The sequence below is a fragment of the Pelecanus crispus genome, chromosome 4 (assembly GCF_030463565.1).
Source record: "Pelecanus crispus isolate bPelCri1 chromosome 4, bPelCri1.pri, whole genome shotgun sequence".
In the NCBI taxonomy this organism is placed as follows: domain Eukaryota; kingdom Metazoa; phylum Chordata; class Aves; order Pelecaniformes; family Pelecanidae; genus Pelecanus; species Pelecanus crispus.
Window position 1 is genome coordinate 21,039,078 of NC_134646.1, and position 23,718 is coordinate 21,062,795.

General features: G+C 47.5%; 3 protein-coding genes across 9 annotated transcripts in view; 2 read left to right on the forward strand and 1 right to left on the reverse strand.

The window, feature by feature from the left end:
- Nucleotides 1–948: 948 nt before the first annotated feature.
- ENOPH1 (enolase-phosphatase 1) lies at nt 949–10,254 on the reverse strand. Its single transcript, XM_075708804.1, has 6 exons — nt 10,171–10,254; nt 6,520–6,621; nt 5,548–5,750; nt 2,589–2,721; nt 2,200–2,323; nt 949–1,106 (listed from the first exon to the last, which is right to left on the reverse strand). Exons 1-6 carry the CDS (start codon nt 10,252–10,254, stop codon nt 967–969), a joined length of 786 nt encoding a protein of 261 aa, XP_075564919.1. The 3' UTR covers nt 949–966.
- Nucleotides 10,255–10,910: 656 nt separating this feature from the next.
- On the forward strand, nt 10,911–15,366 carry HNRNPDL (heterogeneous nuclear ribonucleoprotein D like). Of its 3 annotated transcripts, XR_012831000.1 has the most exons (9): nt 10,911–11,065; nt 11,573–11,741; nt 11,830–11,991; nt 12,259–12,390; nt 12,508–12,622; nt 13,468–13,635; nt 13,830–13,927; nt 14,315–14,418; nt 15,098–15,366. XR_012831000.1 is itself a non-coding variant. In XM_075708962.1 (8 exons), exons 1-7 carry the CDS (start codon nt 10,977–10,979, stop codon nt 13,898–13,900), a joined length of 906 nt encoding a protein of 301 aa, XP_075565077.1. In that variant the 5' UTR covers nt 10,911–10,976; the 3' UTR covers nt 13,901–13,927; nt 14,315–15,366. The 3 variants fall into 3 exon arrangements, 2 of the variants coding, with proteins under 2 accessions (XP_075565077.1, XP_075565078.1); XM_075708962.1 differs by having other exon boundaries at nt 14,315–15,366; XM_075708963.1 differs by lacking the exon at nt 14,315–14,418.
- A 1,984-nt stretch (nt 15,367–17,350) lies between these two features.
- The window catches only part of HNRNPD (heterogeneous nuclear ribonucleoprotein D), a 10,428-nt gene continuing 4,060 nt past the window's right edge, over nt 17,351–23,718 (forward strand). For 2 of the 5 annotated variants that reach the window (XM_075708783.1, XM_075708782.1), the window contains exons 1-3: nt 17,351–17,538; nt 21,508–21,676; nt 22,477–22,638. In XM_075708783.1, the coding sequence (XP_075564898.1) occupies nt 17,351–17,538; nt 21,508–21,676; nt 22,477–22,638 (519 nt within the window). Of the gene's footprint in view, nt 17,539–17,900; nt 17,979–21,507; nt 21,677–22,476; nt 22,639–23,718 lie in introns of those variants that run through there. The other 3 variants (XM_075708787.1, XM_075708784.1, XM_075708785.1) reach the window with 2 other exon arrangements.

Below are 23,718 nucleotides of genomic sequence, written 5' to 3' on the forward strand. Positions count from 1 at the left end.
GGGTGAAAAGAGCAGGGTTTTAATTCTCATTAAATGCAGCAGGATGTGTCCCTCAGGAGCAGTTGTTTGTCAAGGTTTGCTCACAGCTCACCAATGCTATGAACATGTGACAGGGTGATGCTGGCTACTGGGAAAGAGCTCCACAGGTTAGTGCTAAGATACTTCAGAAAGATGGTCAAGCTGACTTTGGTGTTCAGCAGTTGGATCCCATAGCCCAGCACCAAGATGCAGCGGTGAGATGAGTCTAAAATTTAATTTTTAAAGTTATATTTATATACTCTACTTCATTCTGGTAGGCTGGGTGTGTACCTTTAAGCAGCTTCCATATGCAAGTTGTACTGTTTCGTACCTAGACCTGCTGTGGATATAGCCAAGATTTAAGTTGTTCCTGGTCTAAAGAGCTTACCTGCAGCAAGGGCTGGCTTTTTCTATGGCAGCCCAAACCTACTGTATTATAGCTGACATTTGGCATTTTTCTTTGGGCATCCTAACTGCCCTAACTTTGAAAGTTTTGACTTAGCCAGCAACCCCATCTGCAGGGGAGATGCTCATATGCCCTCATGGTCCCCGGAGGACCCTCCTGGGACAGGGGGACATATACCTTGTTTGCAGACCATTTCTAAAAATGATGGAGCTCACGGTGGGATGTCTCAGCATCAGATTTCAATGGATGAGTCTGAAAGAAGCATCCCCTGAGCTAATTGCTAGCTGGGAAAGTGGAGGAACAGCAGGGCTCATGGGTGCTGCTCCTCACCCTGCTCCCAGCTCCAGCTGGCTGCTGCAGGCCTCTGTCCTACTGCACAAGGGACCCCACACCATACTCTCCATCCACACCTGCCTGCACTAGTCACAGGTCCAAGATGTGATGTGGGTTTCATTTTAAACTCTGATTATGGACAAAATTACCTAATGTTACACAAGGACAATTCAGGTGAAGCACAGCCTTTTGTGTGTGCACTGCTTTCCCTAAGTGGAGGAAGGCAGGAAAAGTTCGGTGAAAGATGAGATGAGGCTGTAATACGATTTCTCATCATCTGTCAGTCCTGCATTGCCTGGTCTGATCACCACAGCCACGTGAGTATCCGCTTCCTCGGCCGCGTTGGCTTCTGAAACAGAGGTGGGGAGAGTGGAGATGAAATGTGCTTACCAACCTCTCCACGTGAGGGTCTTTAAGGCTTGATGATGCCCCAAAACACTGAAGTGCTTTTAAAGGTTGAGACTGAGAAAGCAGCGTTTGCACATGGCACTGCCGGGCTCTAGAGAGGGACCACCTCCCAGCAGACCTGCTGCGGATGACTGTAGCTGCTGCATAACATAAGTAGATGGGAGCTGGCTGCCTTGCCATCTCCTCCCCTCTCCCAGCTGATGGCTGTCCAAGGCACTGTGCAGGCAGCATGTACTGGCAGCTCGACTCCTGTCACGAAGAAACTGGGCTGTGGTCAGGCTGTGGCTTTAACAAGTACAATACCCCCCTGCCGGGAGTCACTTCTCACAAGTTTGTTTCGCTCCCTGAGCACAGCAAGAGGCCACAGGAAGATGATAGAGCGAAAAGGAGGTAACTGCAAGCTCCCACCAGTTCTGCTGCCAGGGCTGGGGAGGAGGTAAGGGTTAACTCCTGGGAACTGAGCTGGCTAAGACTGAGATCACAACCCAGTGCCATTTCTGCCAGAAAGACATTTCCAGCAAAGGCAGGATATCATATTAGCTTCCCAAGCCTGGCTTTCCAGGGGTCAAGTCTTGGCAATCAGGAGCAATGTTTTCCTGCTGCTGAAACAACCTAATGGTAAGTGGCACAAAGAACCAGCCACCACGCGGGCCACGTAGCAGCACAGTAGACGTTGTCTGTTCCCCCAGGCACAGGTCATGAAAACCACTGACCCTGTTTGTAAATGGGGCATGCCAACTGCTTCAGCAAACGCTCCGCTCCACTTTAACAGTCTCTCCTTGCTTGTTGGTGTAAGGACAGATTTTCTATTTGACCTATTTTCCCTCATTGCAGCGCTGCTCACAGATACCACACTGCTGTGTGAGAGCCTGGATGTGTGAAGAAGGAGCATGGCAGCAACTAGGGTGATGCCACTGAAGCAAGGCGGTCTGCAGCATTTCTGGGATGCTTGTGACAACTCAGCAGCATGTGTTTAAAGAGCACCTGCCTCCCTCACACAGGCGAGAGCCAGCAGGACTGGCAGGGCACCTTACCTCGAGGGACATCCGTCAGGAAGAGGATATTGTTGGTGGCACAGCCAATACTGGCAGCAATCCTTCTGTAGCTCTCACTTTCTATCTTGGGGCCTATTTTGGTATCAAAGTGGCCATCAAAGAGCTGAAAGAGAGAGAAAAGCAAAGTCAATTGCTGAGTGCCACCTGAAAAGCAGGGCTAAACCTTGCTCCTGAGCGAGATGTCCCTGTTCCTTTCTACCACAGTAACAGCGACCATGCTAGCGTACGCAACTGGCTGAGCTTAACTCCCATGGGTCAAACCCACTGCCCCACCTTCCTGTCCCAGGCTTTGTTCACAAAGCATTACAGCAAGGGCAGTTGTGGGAGGGAAGAGCTCTGCAGAGGGAGAAGGTGATAAGGTTATCTACCTCTAGGATATCACCTTCTGTAGAGTATCCGAACAGAAGCTTCTGGGCTTCAATGCTGCCCGAGGAGTAGATATAGACCTTCATCCCCGCTTCCCGCCACTTCCGGATGGCTGGAACCACGTCCTCGAAGATTCTGGAGCAAAACAGGGCAGCAGGTAAGGGCAAACCCAGAGGCACCTGGAGGGACACCTTTAGCCCAGCACTGTGACAACTGTTTAGTTTGCAAGGGGATGTCGCTCTCAATCTGCTCAGGGCTTCTGCAACTGGGGAGTCTATTTCAGCAGCAGGTGATATATTCTTAGCTCCAGCCAACTGAGCAGCTCATTGACTGCTATGCAGACAGCAGCTCTGATGAGCTGTTTCAGACATTTGGCAGGAGTTTCTCCAGCCCCTTCAATTTGGAGAGGGGACAAAAGGTTGGGGGAAGTGGCATTCTGATGCATTTCTCTGCAAGGAAGGAATAAGAGGAAGTACAGAGAAGACAGGCTCTTGCATCCTGTGTCCCACCCCCGCTTCCAAGCTACAAAGGTTTCCCTGTTGATAAGAGCTGTGGCCGTAAGCTGCATCCATGTGGGGCAAACCCATCCCACAGGTTCAGGCTCTGACCATGCATAGGTTGCAGCTGCAGGAGCTAAATGAGTGGCACTGTACGAACTGTTTGAAGCCAGACAACAACTAGGGAAAGGAGTGTCCCCTAAGGGACTGAGGTCAGAGCTACCCTATTCAGCGACTCTGTGAGGTTGTACAGTACTACCTGTGGGCCAGATGTGTCCCTGGCTTAACTGCATCGCAGAGGGTGAACCAGCTCCCATTTACTAGGCAGCAGCATCCCTCCCCTTATTCTTCTAGCCTTGCAGAGTACTGGGAAGGCATATCAGTACAGCAATGGGCTGATGAGTCTCAAAATGTGAGCTCCGTCTAACTCCCAGGTAGTAGCTGCCCGAAGACAAGCCCAGCAGCGAGGTGCAAAGCTCTAAGAGAGGGAAGGAGGACCAAAGCCAAGGCAACTGCTGTGTAACTGCTAACGAACATGTCTGTTGGTTCCTTCGTACCCTTATCATTTATACCACGAGACATCTCCAGTGCTGCACTTACATGTATGTAAAAGCTCTTTGTATGCAAAGGACATTTACAAGATGACCCATATACTGGGGAAAACTGAAGGCTACAAGATGCTGATGAGGGACAAAGTGAGGCTGACAAGTCCCTCAATAATACATATGATGGTTGATAAGCAAAGGCCACAAACAGCCTTGGAAAGGCAGGGAGGAGGTTTTGAGTTTGATATGGCAGAAGGATGGAGGGAGGAGGTGGAGGAGACATGATCCCCAGACAACTGAGTTTTTATCCCAGTCCAAATTGCAGCCTTCCCACCTGCATTGCACAGGTCTGTGTGGTCACCTCCACCTGGGCCAAGGCTCAAAGGTACTGCCTTGAAAAGCAGATCTGAGCACCTGAACGCCTGAAGAAAGAGAACTCCAAATAGATGCAAAAGGAGGTGTTGGACAAAGTTTTGCAGACTTGTAGCAATCAGCTGGCCCTTTCTTCATCTCCAGTTTCTTGGCCATCTGTGCAGGGCCCTGTTATGTTATGTATTTAAAAAAAAAAAAAGTGCACTTTTTTCATATTTATTTATTTAATGTATCTGGTGTCAGCTGAAAATATTCTGAGGCTGTATGGCACCTGCAGAAACTTCCAGACACCCTCATGTCTTCATGAGGCGCTGAGTTTGGTACCTGGATTTCAGACACTGATGTGCCAGATACAGTTGGGTGAGGGGGAGACTTTAGAGATCTCACTCCTTGGATGCTGCCAAGCAGCAAGGCTAGCTCCACAGTTTTGGGGGTACTATAAAACAATTAGCCCTGTTTTTAAAAAGAAAACCAACGGGATGGCTGTCCCTCTTGACTTGCTTTCGGGTTTTGTTGCTTTCTCTGGTGGAAGTTTAAATTTTTCTGAGAGCTCTTTTTCTTCTTCCTCATTTTTCCTTTGGCAAAACACGTTGTGAACTTAAGGGTTTGTTTTACTTCCTTAGGAACTTGAAATGCATAGTTTAACCAAGTATCTCTCGACCTAAATAAGAAGACCAGGCTTAACTGCAGTTGCCCCTACTTAGGCACCCTTGCATTATGGCTGAAACATAAAGAGGAACCTGAAGACAAAAAGAAGTGGAAAGGCAGGAAATGCTCAGGTAAGAGACAAAGCAGGAAGAAACAACTGAAAGGACCTGACCCTGCAACCCCAGCTTGTTTAGGGCTGTTGCAAAATGTGAGTGCAATTCAGGGATAAAAAAAATGCAAGATGGAGAACTGTAAGAAGTTCATACTTGTGCCTCAGTCTCTTGGTTTACCAAGAAATCTCTGTAGAGAAATATTGAGACATTTTCTGAATTTTTAATGCAGAAGATAGTTGTCCCAGATGAACATTCCGCTGGCCGTGGGAGCAGAATCGCCCCATGTCATACCTCCATTACCTTGTTCTGTTTCTCAGACCCCTCTCCTTTATGGACCCTGCCCAGGTGGCTGGAGAACTGGCTGTTCCCCAGCATGTACCAGCATATTCTTTAAGGAGAAACACTCTCACCCACTTGTCACCTTCCCAGTGGAGACTGAGACAACTTGCTAAGTCCCAAGGTGACTGTAAGTTTTTGATTCCCGAGATCCAAAGATTAAGCTCAATGAATTTGTGTTTCACTGCATGATCAAGTCTGAAATGAAGTGTCTGCATTTGGCTCCACGACAGCAGTGCCCTGGCTTAAGCCATGACTGAACATAAACATACTGGCTTCTCCACCAAGCTACTAATGCTATTTGCATTTGTATGTGGGGCTGTTTCCAGGAATCACTTATGCAGCTATTCTGCTAGCAGAGGTCTAGGAAAGATGTATCCCATACCTGCCCCAGGGAAAGGGGCACACAATTACTTATGCACACAATTACTTACACACACAATTACTCACTCTCCTTTGACGTGCCCAGTTGCATAGGCTGCCCTCCACATGTGACCTTGCAGCTGCTTCAGTGCTGTGGTCTTCCTGTCCAGAGACATCTGCCAGTGCACATTGTCTACGACAGCCTGGATGACCCGCTCCAGCTCCTCTTCCCCGCTTCCGCTCTCCAAAGGGATCGGCACGGCCCCATCCAAGCTGGAGTCCTCCTGAGCCTGGAAATCATCCATGATAAAAAGAGGTGAGGGAAGAGGTGGAGTAGTCTCATCATCTCAATTTAGGAAAGGGGTCTAACACCTGCATCAATGCACTTCTGTGCAGGACACAGCTTGAACCGCTCTTCACATGAAGGGTTACAACATTGTTTGAATGCTTTTTTCAATGGGAAATTCATGCTCCAGTAGTGTCTAGAAACACTTGCTTGGATTGGATTGTACTTTCCAAATCCAACAATTAGCACTACTGTAGCTATATTGTAAATACTCTAATGAGAATCATACTTGCTTAAGTTTTTAATTACTGAAATTAAGGCAAAGAAGCAAATGCACCTGTTGGCTTCAGACAGCCACAGGTCTCAAACTGATGCCGTGTACAGAGGCAGGATATGCTGACCTGTGCAGGACAAGTACTCTTGCTATCCCTCCATGCTGCTTCCCAAACAGGCGCCTGGAAGCTGCAGGCAGTGGATTCAGCAAGAGAAGGGCACAGTGCAAGCATGAAGCTGAAAAACCTCAGGGGCCGTGAAGACGTGAAGACGAGCTGAGGGAAGCAGCTGAACTGCTGTTGCCTACCAAGCACCAGCCCTTCCCCAAGCACAGCCTCAGGCTTTGGGTGGGGCAGAATCAGCCTGTGGAGGCAACCACCCTCCACAGGGGGCAAAGAGAGGTATGGGCTCATGTTGGCTGACTGGGGGAGTCCGAGTGACCTGAAGTCTCAGGCACGCTGCGAAAACTGAGAGACATAGTGTTAGCTCCGTTACTTAACCTGTTTCCTCAGAAGTCCGACATCCCGCTGGCACTCCTCCTCCTCCCAGTGGGCGCGCAGATACTCCTTCACATTGTCTTTGATGTAAGGGAACAAGGTCTCCTGACAGCACACAAGAAAAACAGGCAGCTCCTTTAACCTGGCAGAGGTAAGGCTGACTTGCTTTTAAAGCAACCATTTGCACCTGCTGCTGTGTATGGTTATTTTCCCCACTCGAGCTTCCCCTACAGTACTGCAGCTTGTGAAACTGCCTGCTAAGGGTGTCTTGGCCAGAGCCAACCTTGGGCCAAGATTAGTGCAGGTGCATTTTTTGCACAAATGCTTATGTAGCTGCAACTTTTAAATCCCAGGATGGAAAGGTGGGTGATAACTTCTCTTGGGCTTGCCAAAAAATGTTGCAAATGTGAGATGTGACCCCAGGTTCTGATCAGCTGAGGCATACAAGGCTGACTGCGTATGTACTCTGAACTGACAAGTTATGCTACTCTATTTCTAATGGGGCACTTGTCCTAACAAAGGTCGTTCTGAAAACACATCTCAACTTCTCACCAGAGCTAGAGGACCTTTTTAAAAAGAAAAGTCTAGTCCAGTGACACTAAGCTCCATAGGACAATCTTGCAAATGAAATGAAACGGGGTTAGGAAAAAGTGCCACAGGAGAATTACAAACCTCACCGGGGATCCCAAGTGCAACCAGAAATAATTACAAATTGCTCTCATTAGTGGCGTTTCACAACTGAGAAGCCACAAGCAGCCACCATGACGGCATCTCTGGGTGTGGGAAGAGCCTCAGGACAAGGGGAAGGGCAGGGAGCTCCTTCCTTTGGGTACAGAACTGAGCTTTTCTTAACTGGGAAAAAATTGTGATGGGGAGGAGATAGGAGGAAACTAACCTGAGCTCATCTCTCCCCAAAAAATGGCCAGTGATATTTTTCTCCTCACTGTATGTCACCTTTAACTTGTTACTGAATTAAGAAAACGGTGGTCCTGAGAGCATGATGTGGTGGCAGAACTGCAGGATTTTCTGTTACTCCAATATTGCATTTTTCATGTATATTTTAAAAACAACGTAAATTTAGGGGAAAGGAAAATCTCTTAAATGCCTAGAAAATTACCACAAACTTGTCTAGATCAACAGCCTTGTAATACCCCCAGTTACTTTGTCATTTCCTTTATTTGAGCTTAGTTGCTTTCAAACTATCTTTTAAATCACTGAGGAGATTAAAGAGTATCCACTGGGAAATGCAACCAGCCCACTGACTTGGTTTAACTTCCCTTAAAACTCAGATGTCAAAAGGTCCCAACTGCTTTCCAAAAAGCAGTTTCATGCTCTTGCGCTGGCAAAGAAGAAAGGCTCTGAAAATGTATCTCCACAACTTCAGCTTTCAGCAAAAGTTGGCAGCTGCAAACTCTTGAATAGGTTTAACTAGGGCTGTTACTGACCTTTGTAAGTTCACCCGCTTCTCTTTTATCTTGGCTAGCAGGAGACCCAAGCCTGCCTGTGCACAGCTCCCATCGCTCTGTCCATCGCATGTGCATGCTGGGGAGATGGGTGCTATCACCCCACCGCACCGCTGGACAGCCAGGCTCCTCGGTGATATCCAGCCCCAGATGTGGCTGCCCCAACACAGCTTGGCAGGATGGAGAAACAGCCATCAGCAAACACAGCTTGACAGCCCTCCTAAGCTTTCGCAAGTGCTCACAGCAATGTTAAACCCAGTACAGAAAGGGCAGTATTTTTACTGTCAGTAGACACCCATGTAGAACACTGTAATTGCCACTTGTAGGATTTCAAGCGACCAGGGTCAATTTTCCTCTCAATGTCCATGCAAACTGTCACAAAGTTCAGTGACAATCTGCTCTTTTACAGGAGATCTGGCAAATCCCAGGGGATGTACTTTATCACATTACATCTCTTCCCCTGCTATCAACTTTTCTCTGCCAGGGTGGACCCAGCAAAAAAAGAAAACTTGGTGACCTCTAACTAGGGGCCACCAAATATTCTCTCTTCTGGTATCTTTCCATAATCCACCCATCAACTGGCTCATTCTATTTCCTTACTTTGCATATTCAATAATTCTAATACTAAAGAAAGGATTAAATTAAATCCTTTAATATTAAAGAATAAAATGCCTGCAGAACCAACAGTGGACCTTTTAAAGGGAAATAGAAATTATGGAGGTTAACTGAAAGTCCAAGTGAAATAACTTGTTTCAAGCATTTTCAGGATTTCCAGCAAACTGAGTTTTATTGAGAACCATAACTCATTTGGCCTCCCTGCAACAGAAAGACTTTGGGTAGGAAACTCTCTCAGGCATATTGCATGTTATTTGCAAGAGAGCAAAACAGATTCAAGGTGGATATAACCAACTTTGTTGCTCTGTTAGATGTTTAGTAAGAAATCTGAGCTGTTTAAACTGTTTAAATTGAAACGTATCAAGGGGAGGGAGGCAGCTGTAATGCCATCTAGACCTGAAGTTTCTTCAGGCACTGGAAGAACATGGACAAGAAAGATGTAGGTCACCTTGTTCATCTGTTAAACTGTGTTAGCAGAAACACCCAGAAAGCCTGGCAAGAGCCTTCACCCCTCTGCGCATCACATGGGTCACAAAGCACCTTCATAAACTACCAGCAAAAAAAGATCCACCAAAAGCTATAATGTCTCATGGAGAAATACAGGTTAATGGCAGGAGCAGGGAAAATTGCATGTGGTGTCTTACATACAAGCAAACTGGTCCCTCCTGTGAAGCATACGAGCCTCGTTAGGGACCAAAACCTCTCAGAGAGGAGGTACCTGCAGCAGCTGAAATGCACATTTTAATAGCATATTTACAGCGTTTGTCCAGACGCCTCCTGCTGGTCTCGCTGGCTTCCCGGTCCCCTGGCTTCTGCACCTAAACCAGCGTTTTCAATAGTTCTAAGAATTTCTCCTAGGCAAGGGAAGTCACTCATACATATTCGCTGTATGTTCTTCCTCATGTACACTTGATGCCACCCCCTGTGCCACCCTCCCCATGTACTGGTCCTGTGCATGCTGGAGGAAGGACATAACTCTCTGGTGACACTTGAAGGCATCTGACTGTTGCCACCCTTTTGAAGGCAAAAGGCAGTGGATAGTCCCGAGATAGTACTTCGGGCTCTCTGCAAACTCGGGTGAGGTGCTGCAGCTCCAGCCATCTGAGCAAGTGATGCTCGAAGCCTTTTCCTAAATAAGGTTGAGAGCACGCCAACTGCTCTATATGCATGAAAAAAAATAATTTACTGAACTGCTCTAGATCCGAATAGTTCCCTGTTCCCCTGCCCACAAAAGAGGCAGGCGATCGGTAAAATGAGACGTATTTCCTCGTGAGCATTATTCAGAAAAACACAGAAAATGTGCCACGGTTTTACGCTTCTGGAGGAAACTCAGGCCTGCCCTCCGCAGGGCTGCAGCCCCGGGAGAGGCGCTTCCCCCGCGCAGGGGGGCCGTGCCAGTGAAGGCGGCTTGCAGTCGCAGAAACCTGCCCGACGCAGCATGCCTCCCCGGCTGCCAGGGCCGAGGGCGGGGGGGTGTCACGATAATAACGACGATGCTAACGGAGACCCCCGGCGGGGCCACCGGGGCTCCCGGCCGCGTGGGGAGGCCGCTGCCGCCCGCCCCGCCGGGTCTCACCTGGACGAAGGCGATGGGGGTGGTGGTGCCCTCGATGTCCAGCAGGATGGCGCGCACCTCCGCCGGCACCGGCAGCACGCCCATGGCGGCGGCGGCGGCACGTGGGGCGCGGGGCGCACCGGGGGAGCGCGGCGGCGGGCGCTCCGCCCTGCGGCTGCGGCTGCGGCTGCGCGGGGGGCCGGGCCGGGGCCGTACAGCCACGGATCGCAGGAGGCGAGTGCAACGCCGGCGGGACCTCGGCGGCTGGGAGTGCCGCAACGCCTGTGCCCGCCCCCGGAACGCCTGCCCCGCCCCGCCGCCTCCAGAACAGGGTTTCTGGGTTGCACGTTACCTCCCTCCACCCCCACCCCCTCAGCCCCGGGCCGGGGTCCGCCTGTCCCTGTCCCCCGGTCCCCGTCCCCGCCCAGGGCAGCGACCCCCGCCTCGCCCCACGGCCCTCAGCGGCAAGTGAGCACGGAGCACGCGGAGGGGCGAGGCGGGCGTGGATGGCGGCTGCAGGCCGCACTCCGAGCCCCGCGGCAGGGCACGGCTGTACCGGCGCCACAGCCGGAGCGCCCGGGCCCGGGCCCGGGCCCGGGCCCGGGGGAGGCCGGTCGGCCGGCGGCGGGCGCGTGCTGCAGCCCCGCCGGAAGCCGCCAGGGGCGCTGTGGTGCCGGGCGAGGGGGCAGCGCTGATTGGCTGCCGGCGCAGATATATAAGGGCGGCGCAGGCGGTGCCCAGATCTCTTCCGCCGCCATTTTCTCCCCCGCGCAGGTCTCTGCTGTCTCCGCCGCTCGCCTGAGCAGCCTCGCCGCCCTCGTCCCGCCATGGAGGACGCGACCGAGATGAGCGGCGGCCCAGAGGAGTTCGCCGAGGGCTCCAAGATCAATGCGAGCAAGAACCAGCAGGATGACGGGTAGGGCCGGGGGGGTCGCGCCTCCGTCTCCGGGTCCCTCACCCGCCCTCCTGGGCCGCGCGGGGAAGGGGGGCGGCTCAGGCGCGGGTGGGGGTGCGGGGCGGGGCCTTCCCCTCCCCACGCCAATGGCCGCGCCCGCCTTTGTGTCTCGGGCTGGTGACCTAGTTTCGGTGGTGCGGGGGTGGGATGCCAATCGGGGGTGTGACGTCACCGGCAGCCTATGGGGGCGTGCGCTGCTGGCGGGCTTGGGGCGGGGGGACGTGCAGGCCCGGCCCACGTGTAACGGCGAGGCTGGGCTGGGGCAGCCCCCGCGGCCTGGAGCAGCGGGCGCGGCTGTCTGGCACCGCAAGCCGAGTCGAGCGGCGGTGGCTTCCTGAACACCTTCGGCGTGCTGCGGCCACGAGCGAGCTTGCTCCGTGTTCCACGCGTGCATTTGCACCCAGCTGTGCGTGTGTGTGTGCGCACACGTGTATTTACGTGTATTCGTATGTACTAATTGCGTTTCAGGAAAATGTTTATTGGAGGCCTCAGCTGGGACACCAGCAAGAAAGACTTGACAGAGTATCTCTCTCGGTTTGGTGAGGTTGTGGATTGTACAATTAAAACAGACCCGGTCACTGGGAGGTCGAGGGGGTTTGGGTTCGTGCTCTTCAAGGATGCTGCTAGTGTGGAGAAGGTGGGTGGATTTCTTGTGGATCAGTGGCACAAAGCCTGCCTATGTGACTGTAGTGATCTGAGACTTTGTTTCCTTCTGTGTTTCCTAGGTGTTGGAATTGAAGGAACACAAACTGGATGGGAAGCTAATAGATCCTAAAAGGGCAAAAGCCCTAAAAGGGAAGGAGCCACCAAAAAAAGTGTTTGTTGGTGGGCTGAGTCCAGATACATCTGAAGAACAGATTAAGGAGTACTTTGGTGCTTTTGGCGAGGTATAGTATAGTGGCATATAAGAACAGCTCTGGTTTTCAAGGGCAGTGTTGCCTTTGTCTTAAGACAGAAGAATTTGTGAGGAAAGAGCTGGCTCAGGCTTACATAAAACTAGGGATTGTTGAAACTATGCATGTTAATGATTTCATAGTGTTGTGATGGGCTGATATATATCTGGCATAGACATAAGACTGTCAAATGGTTCTGGCATAAGAAGTTGCTTAGAGATTTCATGCGTAGCTTTCATTGATAGGTACTTTTGATTTCAGATTGAAAACATTGAGCTTCCCATGGACACAAAGACGAATGAAAGGAGGGGCTTCTGTTTTATCACGTATACAGATGAAGAGCCAGTAAAGAAGTTACTAGAAAGCAGATACCATCAAATTGGTTCAGGCAAGGTATGGAAGCTCTTGTTCTTAGCATGTGAAACAGACCATCTCTGTAGGCTTCCATGAAAGCAACTCACAAAATGGTCTTGAAATTCTTGGTGAGTTAAAGAGTTTCTGTCTTTACAGTGTGAGATCAAAGTAGCACAGCCCAAAGAGGTATACAGGCAACAGCAGCAGCAGCAGAAAGGAGGAAAAAGCAATGCGGCTGGTGGACGAGGAGGTGGAAGGGGGCGTGGACGGGGTGAGTGTTTTGGATGTTGAAATTAATGTAAATACTTAAGTGTCTATATCAAACATTAAGGTGTTTGATATTCCGGGTTTCCGGCTGCATACGGATTGCATGTTTAAATTGAATGTGGAAAGTAGCCTGTTAGTAAATGGTATTTTGGTGGTTGTGATTGTCTGTGGAAGCTTAAGAATCTCTTCTTGCTCTGCTTGTATTCAAGTGGTGAAGTGGCAAGCTGGATGTAGGGTGCTTTTGTATATCCACATTTGACAGCATAGTTAAATGGATAGTGCAGTTATCCTTTCTTGTGAAGGGATGTGGTGTTAGTTGGCTTGTGGGTGAGAAACTGTGAGCTCTTTGGTAAAGAAGAAGACAGTCACTTTGCTACACCTTGCAAATAGGTGAGAAGCAATCAGCTGTTATGTTACAGGTTAGTGCATCTCAGTCTTTAAAAAGTCATAACCAATACAATGCAGTAAAGCTGATCCTGTAGTATAACTTGGTGTTCAGGCAATTAATGATCCAAAATGGACGCTAAAGGAAAACAGCAGGAGCTGCTGTAGTGCATGCCTTCAGTGTTGTGTTGGGGTTTTTTTTGGTGGCTGTTCTATGAGCAGGACTACCTGCTATCTTTTTCCAGCGTTGTTGTGGGGGATAAGATCTTATGACCCATCTCTCACATGCAAATGAGATGCTTTAATTCTTTTTAGAAAATTATTTTTCTTGGGTTCTTGGGAAGGTAAGAGGGTTCTTCCAGGTAATGGTTCTGGCACAGAAAGATTGCCATAGAAAGTTAAGTGAAGTCGCATAGGAGAGGAATGAAGTAAGTTCTGTAACTTAAACTCTATACTTGGTTTCAGGTCAGGGACAAAACTGGAATCAAGGATTTAATAACTACTATGATCAAGGATATGGAAACTATAATAGTGCTTATAGTGATCAAAGCTACAGTGGTTATGGAGGCTATGACTACTCGGGGTACAACTATCCCAATTATGGATATGGGCCGGGATACACAGATTACAGTGGTAAGTGGTTTTGTTCTCATCCCAGATAATAACAGCATGCATCTTTAAACAGGGGTCTCTTTTAGTAACTTGTTCTGTAACACCTTGTAACACATGACTCTAGAGAGTAGCCCTGTTGGTGTACTGTATGGGAACAATCTCAGAGTGTCAGATGTTAATGCTTCTGGGTTGTTTTTCCCCCATGTTAACTACAGGTCAACAAAGCACATATGGAAAGGCATCCCGTGGTGGCGGCAATCACCAAAACAACTACCAGCCGTACTAAAGCAGTACCTAGTACTTGAGGAAACAGGTGTGTGCATGAGTGCAAGGTCCACTCTTGAGTATGTCTAATCTAATTTAAAGATCAATAGACAAATGAAGAGTAAAAACTTGCGTTAGCATGACTTTTCCTTTAATTAAGCTTTTGTTAACTTAAAAAAATACTTTTTTTTTTTAAAACCAGCTTTGCCTACAGTGTCTATAGATCTTTAACTTTGTAAAAATGTGACTTTATCTTCTTTAGTACTTCAGAAAAACATAAGAGTTTTTCTGTTTTGCGTTGTGTGCCAGGTGGTCTAGAGGAATAATTAAACTTATTAGAAGTATTAACAGGTAAAGTACTGAAATGGGTACAACTTAAGGAAAACAAGAATGTTGTCTTCTAACTCTGACATTATACCTTGTTTGTACCCGCCAGCGGGAACTTCATTGCAGGCCGTGTGTCACCCTGACCACGTCTATCTCTGGGGTCGCACGTTGCAGGCAGAGCGCAAGGCATACACCAGAAAACGCTGTCCTGTGGTATGGTCTCTTCCAACTTCATGTACCAGCGTAAAGATTAAAGTGGAAAACTTCAGACTTTGGCTTCTTTTTTTAATCTTTTTGGAGATTAAGTGTCTTAACTTAAATGGTTTTTTACAGGAGTTAAAGTACATAAATGCCTTTACAGCTTAATCATTTGGTCTTCTGTTTAGTGTTGTATTTTCAATTGTGGAACCTCATTTTAAGTGTGCATTGTTTAAGATTTAATGCTTGCTTTTTTCTTTTTATAGCTAATAGTGAAATCTGCAAACCAAAACGAACTTTTAAATCTGGAAAAACATTAAAGATCATATGCACATGGACTGTTTGAACTAAATCAACTTGATTTGTGTTTGCACAGCAGTCGTTTAGATGGATAAACCCTTTTGGCAGTGTTTCCAGTGGGGAAAAAAAAAAATCCAGAGCCTGATTAGTAGTCTAAACCAGATGTGTATTGTTCTGGAACAGCTTCCTAAATGGGCTGAATGGCTGTATTTGGGAAGATAACTTTCTGATGGGTAACAAAACCTCTTGTGTTACCTTAATAAATATGCATATGATCTTTAACAGTGAAGAAAGGAATATATAGAAGACTTAAAGCAGTTCATGAAAATGGACCTTTTAACGATTCTTGTAGTAACTTGCACAGATCTGACATATATTTTGTCTTGATTTTTAGGTAGAGGTACTGCAACAAAGCCATCTTGCAGCGCATCGTGAGTGAATGGAGGGTGGTCTTCGTGAGAGGAAATGACTATTTTGTAAAAGACTTTTAGTGTATGACACAACTGTGTCCAACTGTACATAGCAGCCGACTAGTTTTCTTTTATGGTTTTTACTTTCTTTTTGCCATTCATGTTATGACACAATGTGGACTTGTGTTTATACAAACTTTATTTGTATAATTTCATGTTAAAGGATTCTCTAATAAATGCTTACTTAAGTGAATGTGTAGTCTTGCTGTTAGCTGTCAGCTTACAGAGGTATAACTTTACTTGTATAGAAGGGCAGATACCTTTCTGGAGAACATAAATGGCTTGAGACAAGGCTATTGTGTATACAGGTTAGTACAACCCATTCCTTTTCCTGACCTGTCTTACGAGAGCACTATAGTGCCTTGAGTTAGCATCACTGTGGAAGATGGCAGAGTTTTCTCTTGCCAGCTGTGGAAAAGGAGAGAGTGGTCTGTGGCATAATACTGCCAATTTCATACATCTTAAAGGAGGGATCTAGAACTACAGCAGCACCTTTTTTTATGCTGATAGCACTGCTTGAGGGGTTGGAGGGTGAGATCTGTATCACCTTTCATGGTTTTTCAAGCACTTAAGTTCTAGAATACTCAAGGCTATAATTTAATTACTTCCCTAGAGCAATTGGTCCCTGTCTATTCCAATTCCAAGCAAGAGATTTACAAGTTCCTGAATTTTGACATCAGTGACTACTTTCTGTACAAGTTGAGATCTATTCCTTTAAGTCAGATCCTGTACTGGACTCTTGTCAACTGATCAGAAAAGAGGTGCCCATCTTGTGTATGCTAGCAAGCAATATAAAAGCCTGAATGATTGCTGAAGAAGGGAAACTGCTTTAACTAGCAGGTTGTTTTCTGAATAGAACAGCTGGGATGGGTAAGTGAGCATACACATTTCTGCCCGAGGCCAAAGGATTGCAGGAGTCTGCCTTAACTCTTTCTCAGCACAAGTATATAGTCATGCATCAAAAATAAACATTGGTTGTTAGAAAGTGAAATGTGAGTAGCTAATTCACAGGGGAGGCTGGTCTTGCAAACTTTTGGAGGGACTAGTAGAAAGTGAAATGTGAGTAGCTAATTCACAGGGGAGGCTGGTCTTGCAAACTTTTGGAGGGACTAGTCTTGGTAGAGGTTTCTTTCTAAAAGTTTCCAAACCACAATTTCAGTGTTTATTTCCCTCTTGGGCAGCTGGGTATTTTATTCTCCTGTCATACAGAAGTGCTGCATACCATAACTGCTATGGGTTAAGCAGTTAGATCTGGGGAGGTTCTTGTCATCTTAGCAATTAGGTTGGATGAGAGAAGACTCACTGACAGCACTGGCTACAAACTAAAGAAACAGCACATGGCTCCTGGGAGAAGTCACAGCGGTATGTGACTTTGTACTCCCAACTTTTCCACAGCGCAGCTGGATGCAGAAGCTGTCCTTACGAGTGGTGCCTCTGGGTGGCTGCAAGCACTGCTTTACTTTTGCCACTAGGACGTGGCTTTGCTATTATACAAAAAAAACACTCGTTGAAGAGTCAAGTTCTACTTCAACCTGTAGCAATTAATGTTTTAAATTTAAAAGAGTTTAGGGTTTGGGGTTTTTTTGGCAAAAGCTTCATTTTGGTACCTTCAGGCACCGGATGCTCCAGGGCGTGTCCACAGGTTGCGAAGTGCCCAGGAGCTCAGTGCAGGTCGGCCCTACAGGCTCCAGTCCCGGCAAGGCTCGGAAAGCTGCGTCGGGCAGGTGCCCGGCAGCTGCCAGTTAGAGAGCGGCCTGCCCGGCCTCACGACGAGCCGCCGCTCGCCCCGCGCTCCGCAGCGGCCACCCGAAAAATCCAAAAGTGCTGCGGTTGGCGGCAGGCCGCCCGAGGAGCGGCGCGGCGCTGACGAGCAACGGCCACCAACCGACGACTCCAACGGCTCCGGAGACGGCGCACCCCCCGCGCTGTCTCCCCGGTAGGAAGTGTCACGTGACCGCGCCCGCCGCGCTCCTTCCGTCCGCCATTTTATGTTGGGTCGGTGGCGGCGCCATTAAAAAAAGCGAGTCAAAGGAGGAGGGCTCGGTGCGCTTGTGCTGTCGCCGGGGCCGGGAGCGGGGCCGCGAGCGGGGCCGCGGCCTCGGCGGGGAAGCGGCAGCAGGGCCGGGGGGCGGCGGGCGGTCGCCGGCCGGCCGGCGCGGGTCAGCCGCAGCGGCGCCATGTCGGAGCAGCAGTTCGCCATGGACTCGGCGGCGGCGGGTGCCGGAGGCAGTTCGGCGGAGCCGGCGGAGCAGCCTGAGGGGCTGGTGGGGGCTGGGGTGGGGGGCGCCGACGGGGGAAGCGGCGCCGGCGGGATCGAGTCGGAGGGAGCCAAGATCGACGCCAGCAAAAACGAGGAGGACGAGGGGTGAGCGGCAGGGTCGGCGCGGGTGCCCCGTGGCTTTTTTCTCCTTGGCGGCGTCCTGCTGGGGCAGGCGGTGGTGTCCCGTGCCCCTTGGCTCGGCTTGGCCCGGCGCGGCCCCACTTGCCGCCCTGTTTGTTTACTTGGCGCCACGGCGACGTCACGTACCGGGCCGGGCCGGCGGGGGCGGGCTGCCGGCGCGGCTCGGGCGGGCGGCGCCGCTCGGGCACCTCCGCCTTCATGTTTGTCAGGAGCACCGGGGTGTGCGGAGCCGGGGAGGGGCCCCCGCGGCGCCACAGTGACCGCTGCGAGCCGGCCTGCGCTCCGGCAGCGGCGGGGGCTCGCCCCGGAGCGGAGCGGCTCAGGTGGTAGCTGGTGGCTCACCTGCAGGCTGCAAACCTAAACGCGACCCGGGGGCCTGGCGTGCAATTGGAAAGTGCAGCCGGGTCGGTAGCTGGTTTGTTCTTCGGTGTTGCGAAGAGTTGGGGGTAACACTGTGCTCTGGGTCGGTTTCAAAATTAGCGGGAGGAGCACTGTCACGGCCTTCTAAATGCTGCTGTCAAGTGAGGAATGCTTCATGCCCTGTCAACCCAAATCCTACGGCAGTTGGCAGTGACTGGTCCCGAGGTGTACATCTGGTGTGATGCGTGCTAAACCACAAACTTTTTTTTTTTTTTCCTGAGGCTGTGTGGTTTATGTGTTAAGAACTGTAACTCAGTGTAGCTGAATGCTTAGGTTGTAATTGCTTAGTGTTGCCCTACGTTGCAAACATAAATGGTATGTCAGTTGTGTGTCAGTGACAGGCATGAGGCACTGACTTTTTCCCACCCTAAACCATTTCTCCTCTTCTAACGAAACTTGCTGTGAGGAAGATTGCTTTAGGTGATGACTTAAGAATGAAGGCAGCTTTTAATCTTCTAAGGGTCTCTACGTGATGCTTGGTGTGGGGCAGTGCTGCTTTCATATAGCTGGTGAAATTCATATATAATAAATCCAGTTACAGGACAGGCTGCTGCTGTATGCTGTCTCATGTCAGGCCAATAAGAACCTCAAGCTGCAGGTCTGTTTTTGATCAAGGCAAAAAACAGGCTGGATAAGGGAACGCTAGCTACTGTGTCCTGTAGAGCCTTGCTGCGAAACCTTCCCAACTGTCTTCCTCCTGTAATAAATAACCTGGGATGTTGCTGAGAGCAGGGAGAGAGAACAGGAACCTTTTTTGACTGTTCTGCTAGGGTTAGTGAAAACTTAGAATGTTTTTGTTACTTCTCACCTGCTCTTAATGGCTTTAAGTACCTTTGCAGTTTCCATATTTGTTTTACTTTTTTCCCTTCAATACACAGCTATTAAAGGGTTTTCATGAGGAAGCCTGTCTTTTGAGTTAACACAGCCTAGAAAAAGTTGTCACTGAGTGGTGCAGTGACATTGGGCAGTGATTACGTGTAGCATACATTGACTTGTAGTTTAGTTCAGTCAGTTTTTTCACATGTCAATTCTTATGGGTAATGCTGTACAGGAAACTAAGCGTTTTGACGGCTCTCTTGGTAGTAGAGGGAAAACAGCACATCCTTGGTAGCCACTGGATGTTGATGCATCAGTGTTTCCTTTGCATTAGGAATTAGAGATAGTGTCTTCAGGAAGAAACTGTGTGCAGGTTCTTGTACCCTCAGATCTCCTCAGTGAGAACTGCGGACTTGAGAAATCCACATGTTGGCAACTGCCAGGCAACTTGCTGACCAGCCAGTTGGAGGAAGGCCAAAGCCACTAGTTGTGGTGATGTCTATGCTCTGTTTAGCTAAGTCTGAAGTTTGAAAGCTTTCCCAGTACACTTCTGGTAACTTATTTTGGAAAACTGTATGTGCTAATGGGACTTACACCAGCCAAACTGTGGTTTGGGAAATGTACATATTTTACAAGCTTTTGACAGCACTGTGACATTGCACCTTAGTTGTTTGTTGTGCTCACGTTTGGTTGTAGCCTTGATCTGACCTCAGTTTTGCAGTGGAGCAGTAGTTTGTCAACTTCTGTAGCAGCAAGCTGAAGCAGTCATGTTTTGCTGCTCTGTAACTGGACTCAGGTATGCAGTTATTGCATGGTGGGAAGAAAAGCCTTCCGAGGGCTGTCAGTTTCAAACTCCTGTTCTTGGTCTGTCATGTGCTTAGTGATATAAAGCAGGGGTTTGTATGTTAATGTTGATTGATTGTTAACTATAAAACAGGTTTTGTATGTTTATGTTAATGGTTTGTTGACAACTGTAAAACAGGTGGTTTGTATGTCAAGTAGCAGTGTATGTTTGGTAGTAACTGCTAGAGTATCACTATCCCCCATGTGTCAGAAATATGATGCTGCATCCTCTGTATTTTTTCTGGTTTGCTGCTTAAAAAAAAAAAAAAAAACCCCAAAAAACCCAAACCAAACAACCAAAAAAGAACCTTAATAATGGATGAACACAAGGACACAAAGCATCCTTTGAATTACTCTCTGTACTGGTATGAGGCTGCTGGTTTACCAGCGTGGACCATTTTTGCCATATTGGTCCTGAAGACAGTAAGGTGTCACAGTAGAAAGGGCTTTTGGTGCTTTGTTGAAAAGAGACCTGGAACTAATGGGAAAAGATAATAAAGGGATGGGGAATTGGTGCTTCTGTTTATAGATTTCAAGACTTTTTATAGAAATATCTGAAGCTCTGGAACCCCCTCATCTGTATGGAGGTTGGATATGTTTGTCAGAAGCTGAATGCTCTTGTTAATTCTGTAAAAGCACAGCTAATTCAACAGAGTTAGTTCACATGAGCAGCTTTTGATTTGAGAGAGTTTGACTTGTGGAAGTACAATGCGATTGTACACGATTGGCAGGAACATTTGTATGCGTGTGGAAAGTGGAGGAGTTGGAAATGTGCTGCAGTGGTTTTTCAGGTTTTCTGATAACGGTGCATGTGATTGTGGAATAAGTTGGTACAGTAAAAATGGACAAAGCTTTGTAGAAAGCGTTTTTATAGATCATAATGGATCATACTTTTTGTTTTCAGCCTGCTGTAAAATCTTCTTTATCAGTATTAGGAGAGAGCATCTCAAATCAAATCCTCTTCTGAATGGGTGCATAAGCCCTATGCCTAATAACCAGGAATGTTTCATTTCTGTGCATATTGGCTTGATTTTTAGTTGGTACAAATCATGAAGTGTTTTGTCCCAAGACACAGTGGTTCTTGGGGTTTTTTGGGGGGGGGGGGGGGTTGGTGGGTTGGTTTTTTTTTTGTGGCTTACTAATGAGATGGAATGGTCATGATTCGATTCCAAGCTTCCAGTGTGCTTTTGAAAATACAAGTCATGATCAGAGTTATCTGCTGTACATGTTTGCCCAGCAGTACTGGTCCTGCAGGTAGTATATTGGGAAGGTGTTCTCGTGATTGTATTGGATTATGCAAGGTGTTTATATCATGTTTTGGCGAGGAAACATAAGTTTTGACCATCCAGTACTTTGCGTTTTTACTGCTTTCTGGGGAGCGTATTTGACTAAACTTTGGTTTAGTTTACTAATATTGGCATATGTCCAGTCCAGACTAGTACATAAATGCTTCTGTTTAACTGCACTGCCTTATAAATGTATTCTGCCTGTGTTTGTCTCATAAGCAGTTGTGTGGAGGCTCTGCAGATAAGTGGAATTAAACCTGTGGTGGGTCAGTAGTGGTGAGGATGCAAGGAAGTAGTAAAATATCTTTTTGTCACTCTTTGTAGTTTCTTGGGATAGCAGAGTAAGCAACTGCAGTAGAAGATGGTGCAAAACTTTTGTGTACCTGTAAGTCTTTACCTAATCTGGCCAGGATCACTTAAGCAAGTTCTCAGAAAGTGCAGGCCTGTGTGTGTAAAGTCACTGGTAAAATTCTGCTGTTCCTTACGTTAGGTAACTGAGCTCCTAAAGCTTGACGGTACAGGATTTTGGGTAAGACACGTTAACAGATTAACCATCTTGTTTTAACAGGAAAATGTTTATCGGCGGCCTTAGCTGGGACACTACAAAGAAAGATCTGAAGGACTATTTCTCTAAATTTGGTGAAGTTGTGGACTGCACTCTAAAGTTAGATCCCATCACTGGGCGATCGAGAGGCTTCGGCTTTGTACTCTTCAAAGAATCGGAGAGCGTAGATAAGGTAGCATTAATGTAATGAAACAACATATTCAATTTTAGGTAGCAAAGATACAGCACTCAGATGGTTGTATGCATAGTTATTTGTACATGAGCTGTTAAAGGTGATTCTGGGATACAAATATATTGAAGATGCTTATCGAAATGTTTTTTTTTCCTAAACTGTCTTGCTCATGACGTGGTGGCCAGGACCAGCAGTGATTCCCAAAGTGTGGCTTTGGGTACTTACGGGGGAGCGTACTGGCAAGCCACTGGACTGGAGCAATTTAAAAATACTGTATATAAATGTCTGCTGCCTACTACTGTGAAAGCAGTAATTTACAAAGAACTTCAAGTCTTTGCATTCCAGAGCTGCAGCATGAACCCCTAGAGTAGAGCCAGTGGCTTTGATAGATTTGGGCTTTATCCAAGCAAAAATTAGCTGTTAGTGTTGACACAGCACACTGAAAAGTTCTCACTTTCATTGACCTTTGATCTCTAAAGTACAGATTCTTTACTTCATGAGGTTTGAGGATGGGATTGTAGAGTACTTTCCAAGAAATGTTACACTCTTACTTCCCTTGGGTGATATGTGGCTCCAGGTGACTCTTGAAAGGCTTTGTCAGAACTGTCTCTGTCAGTGGATAGTGATCAAAATCACGGAACTGTTTGGTTTTGTGTAACAAATTATTGCTGTAATCAAAGTATTGAATTAAAGCAATAGCATTAACAAAAACTAAGTAAGAAATAACTGGGCCTTGCTCAAAACATCAGTGAAACATTTAGCTTGAACCGTGAGTAAGATCATGTCTTAATTTTCCACAGGTCATGGACCAGAAAGAACACAAGCTGAATGGAAAGGTCATTGATCCAAAAAGAGCTAAAGCCATGAAAACAAAAGAACCTGTTAAAAAGATTTTTGTTGGGGGCTTATCTCCAGACACGCCTGAGGAGAAAATAAGGGAATATTTTGGAGGTTTTGGTGAGGTACGTGATGAAATAAACTGCCTATAGAACTTGTTCTGTCTTCACAAATTTAGTAACAAAAAGCAGTCCCCAAATGCAACCTGTGTGGATGCTACTGTAAGCTCAGTGGCCAGTGTAGCTCCATGTGTCTTAGTAGTCAGAATTTTAATGATAAGGGTATTAATTACAGGCTTTGAGTTGCATAAACTGGGTTAATGGAAGGAGGAGCTGGGATAAGTCAGAGAGTCAGGAACTGATTCATGGAATGTCTGACAGTCTGGCTGGGGCAGGTGTGGGAGGCAATATTTTTGAGCATGCTGCTTTGGTCAGTTGGTGAGGTGCACTTCAGTCACCCCAGCTGATCTGCTATGGCACAGATTCAGACAGCTTGCCTAAATTCTGTGCAACTGTGTAGTCTCTGTCTCTCTGGGTCCCTCTCTGTCCCCAGTTTTTGGTGGTGCAGATGAACAAAATATCACCGTAGTCTTTAAAAGCTGGCCTTGTTTGAGCTTGGTACAGCTGCTGCTTCCCTATTAATTCTCAGATGTTGCCAGCATCAGGTCATGACAACTCTGTTGTCAGGGAATTAGGTTGTCGAATACCTGCCATCTTACTGCCTTACAGAAGTTCACTCCAGACTCTAGATTTTAACTAGTGTTTGCCTGGGCTGAAGTCTTGTGTGCCATATGTAAGGAGAACTTAACTCTGTGTTTGTAGTCGATTGTAAAATTTGCCTGCTTAACACACAATTTTAGTAGTGTTGTGGATGAACAGAACTATGTATTTGCACAAAGCTACATCTTTTACATATGAAACTTGGAGGTTTAGGTCTGCTCAAGGTTTGAAACATCCAGTTACTCCAGTCTTAACTGAGTTAAAACTGAAAGTCATACTAAGACTATTTATTCAGCACATCTAAAATATTCTTTGTGTACCGTATTTTGTATGAGTTCCTGAATGGGCAAATGATAATACAAGCTAGAGGGAAAAAAATCTTTTACACAGTTATGAACACTGTTTCTAGTGAAGGTGGCATTTGTGATATTGGTGGTTTCTAGTGATGTAAAGCCCTATGAAGGAGGCATGTGATCATAGTCAAGT

Excerpts from the sequence above, each read along its gene's own strand:
- ENOPH1 (XM_075708804.1), bottom strand. The coding sequence starts at position 10,254 with ATGGGCGTGCTGCCGGTGCCGGCGGAGGTGCGCGCCATCCTGCTGGAC. Across the intron at positions 6,622-10,170 it reads CCCCCATCGCCTTCGTCCAG|GAGACCTTGTTCCCTTACAT; the intron begins GTGAGACCCGGC and ends GTGTGCTGTCAG. Across the intron at positions 1,107-2,199 it reads CCTGACGGATGTCCCTCGAG|AAGCCAACGCGGCCGAGGAA; the intron begins GTAAGGTGCCCT and ends CCTCTGTTTCAG.
- HNRNPDL (XM_075708962.1), top strand. The coding sequence starts at position 10,977 with ATGGAGGACGCGACCGAGATGAGCGGCGGCCCAGAGGAGTTCGCCGAG. Across the intron at positions 12,623-13,467 it reads TGGAAGGGGGCGTGGACGGG|GTCAGGGACAAAACTGGAAT; the intron begins GTGAGTGTTTTG and ends ACTTGGTTTCAG. Across the intron at positions 13,636-13,829 it reads GGGATACACAGATTACAGTG|GTCAACAAAGCACATATGGA; the intron begins GTAAGTGGTTTT and ends TGTTAACTACAG.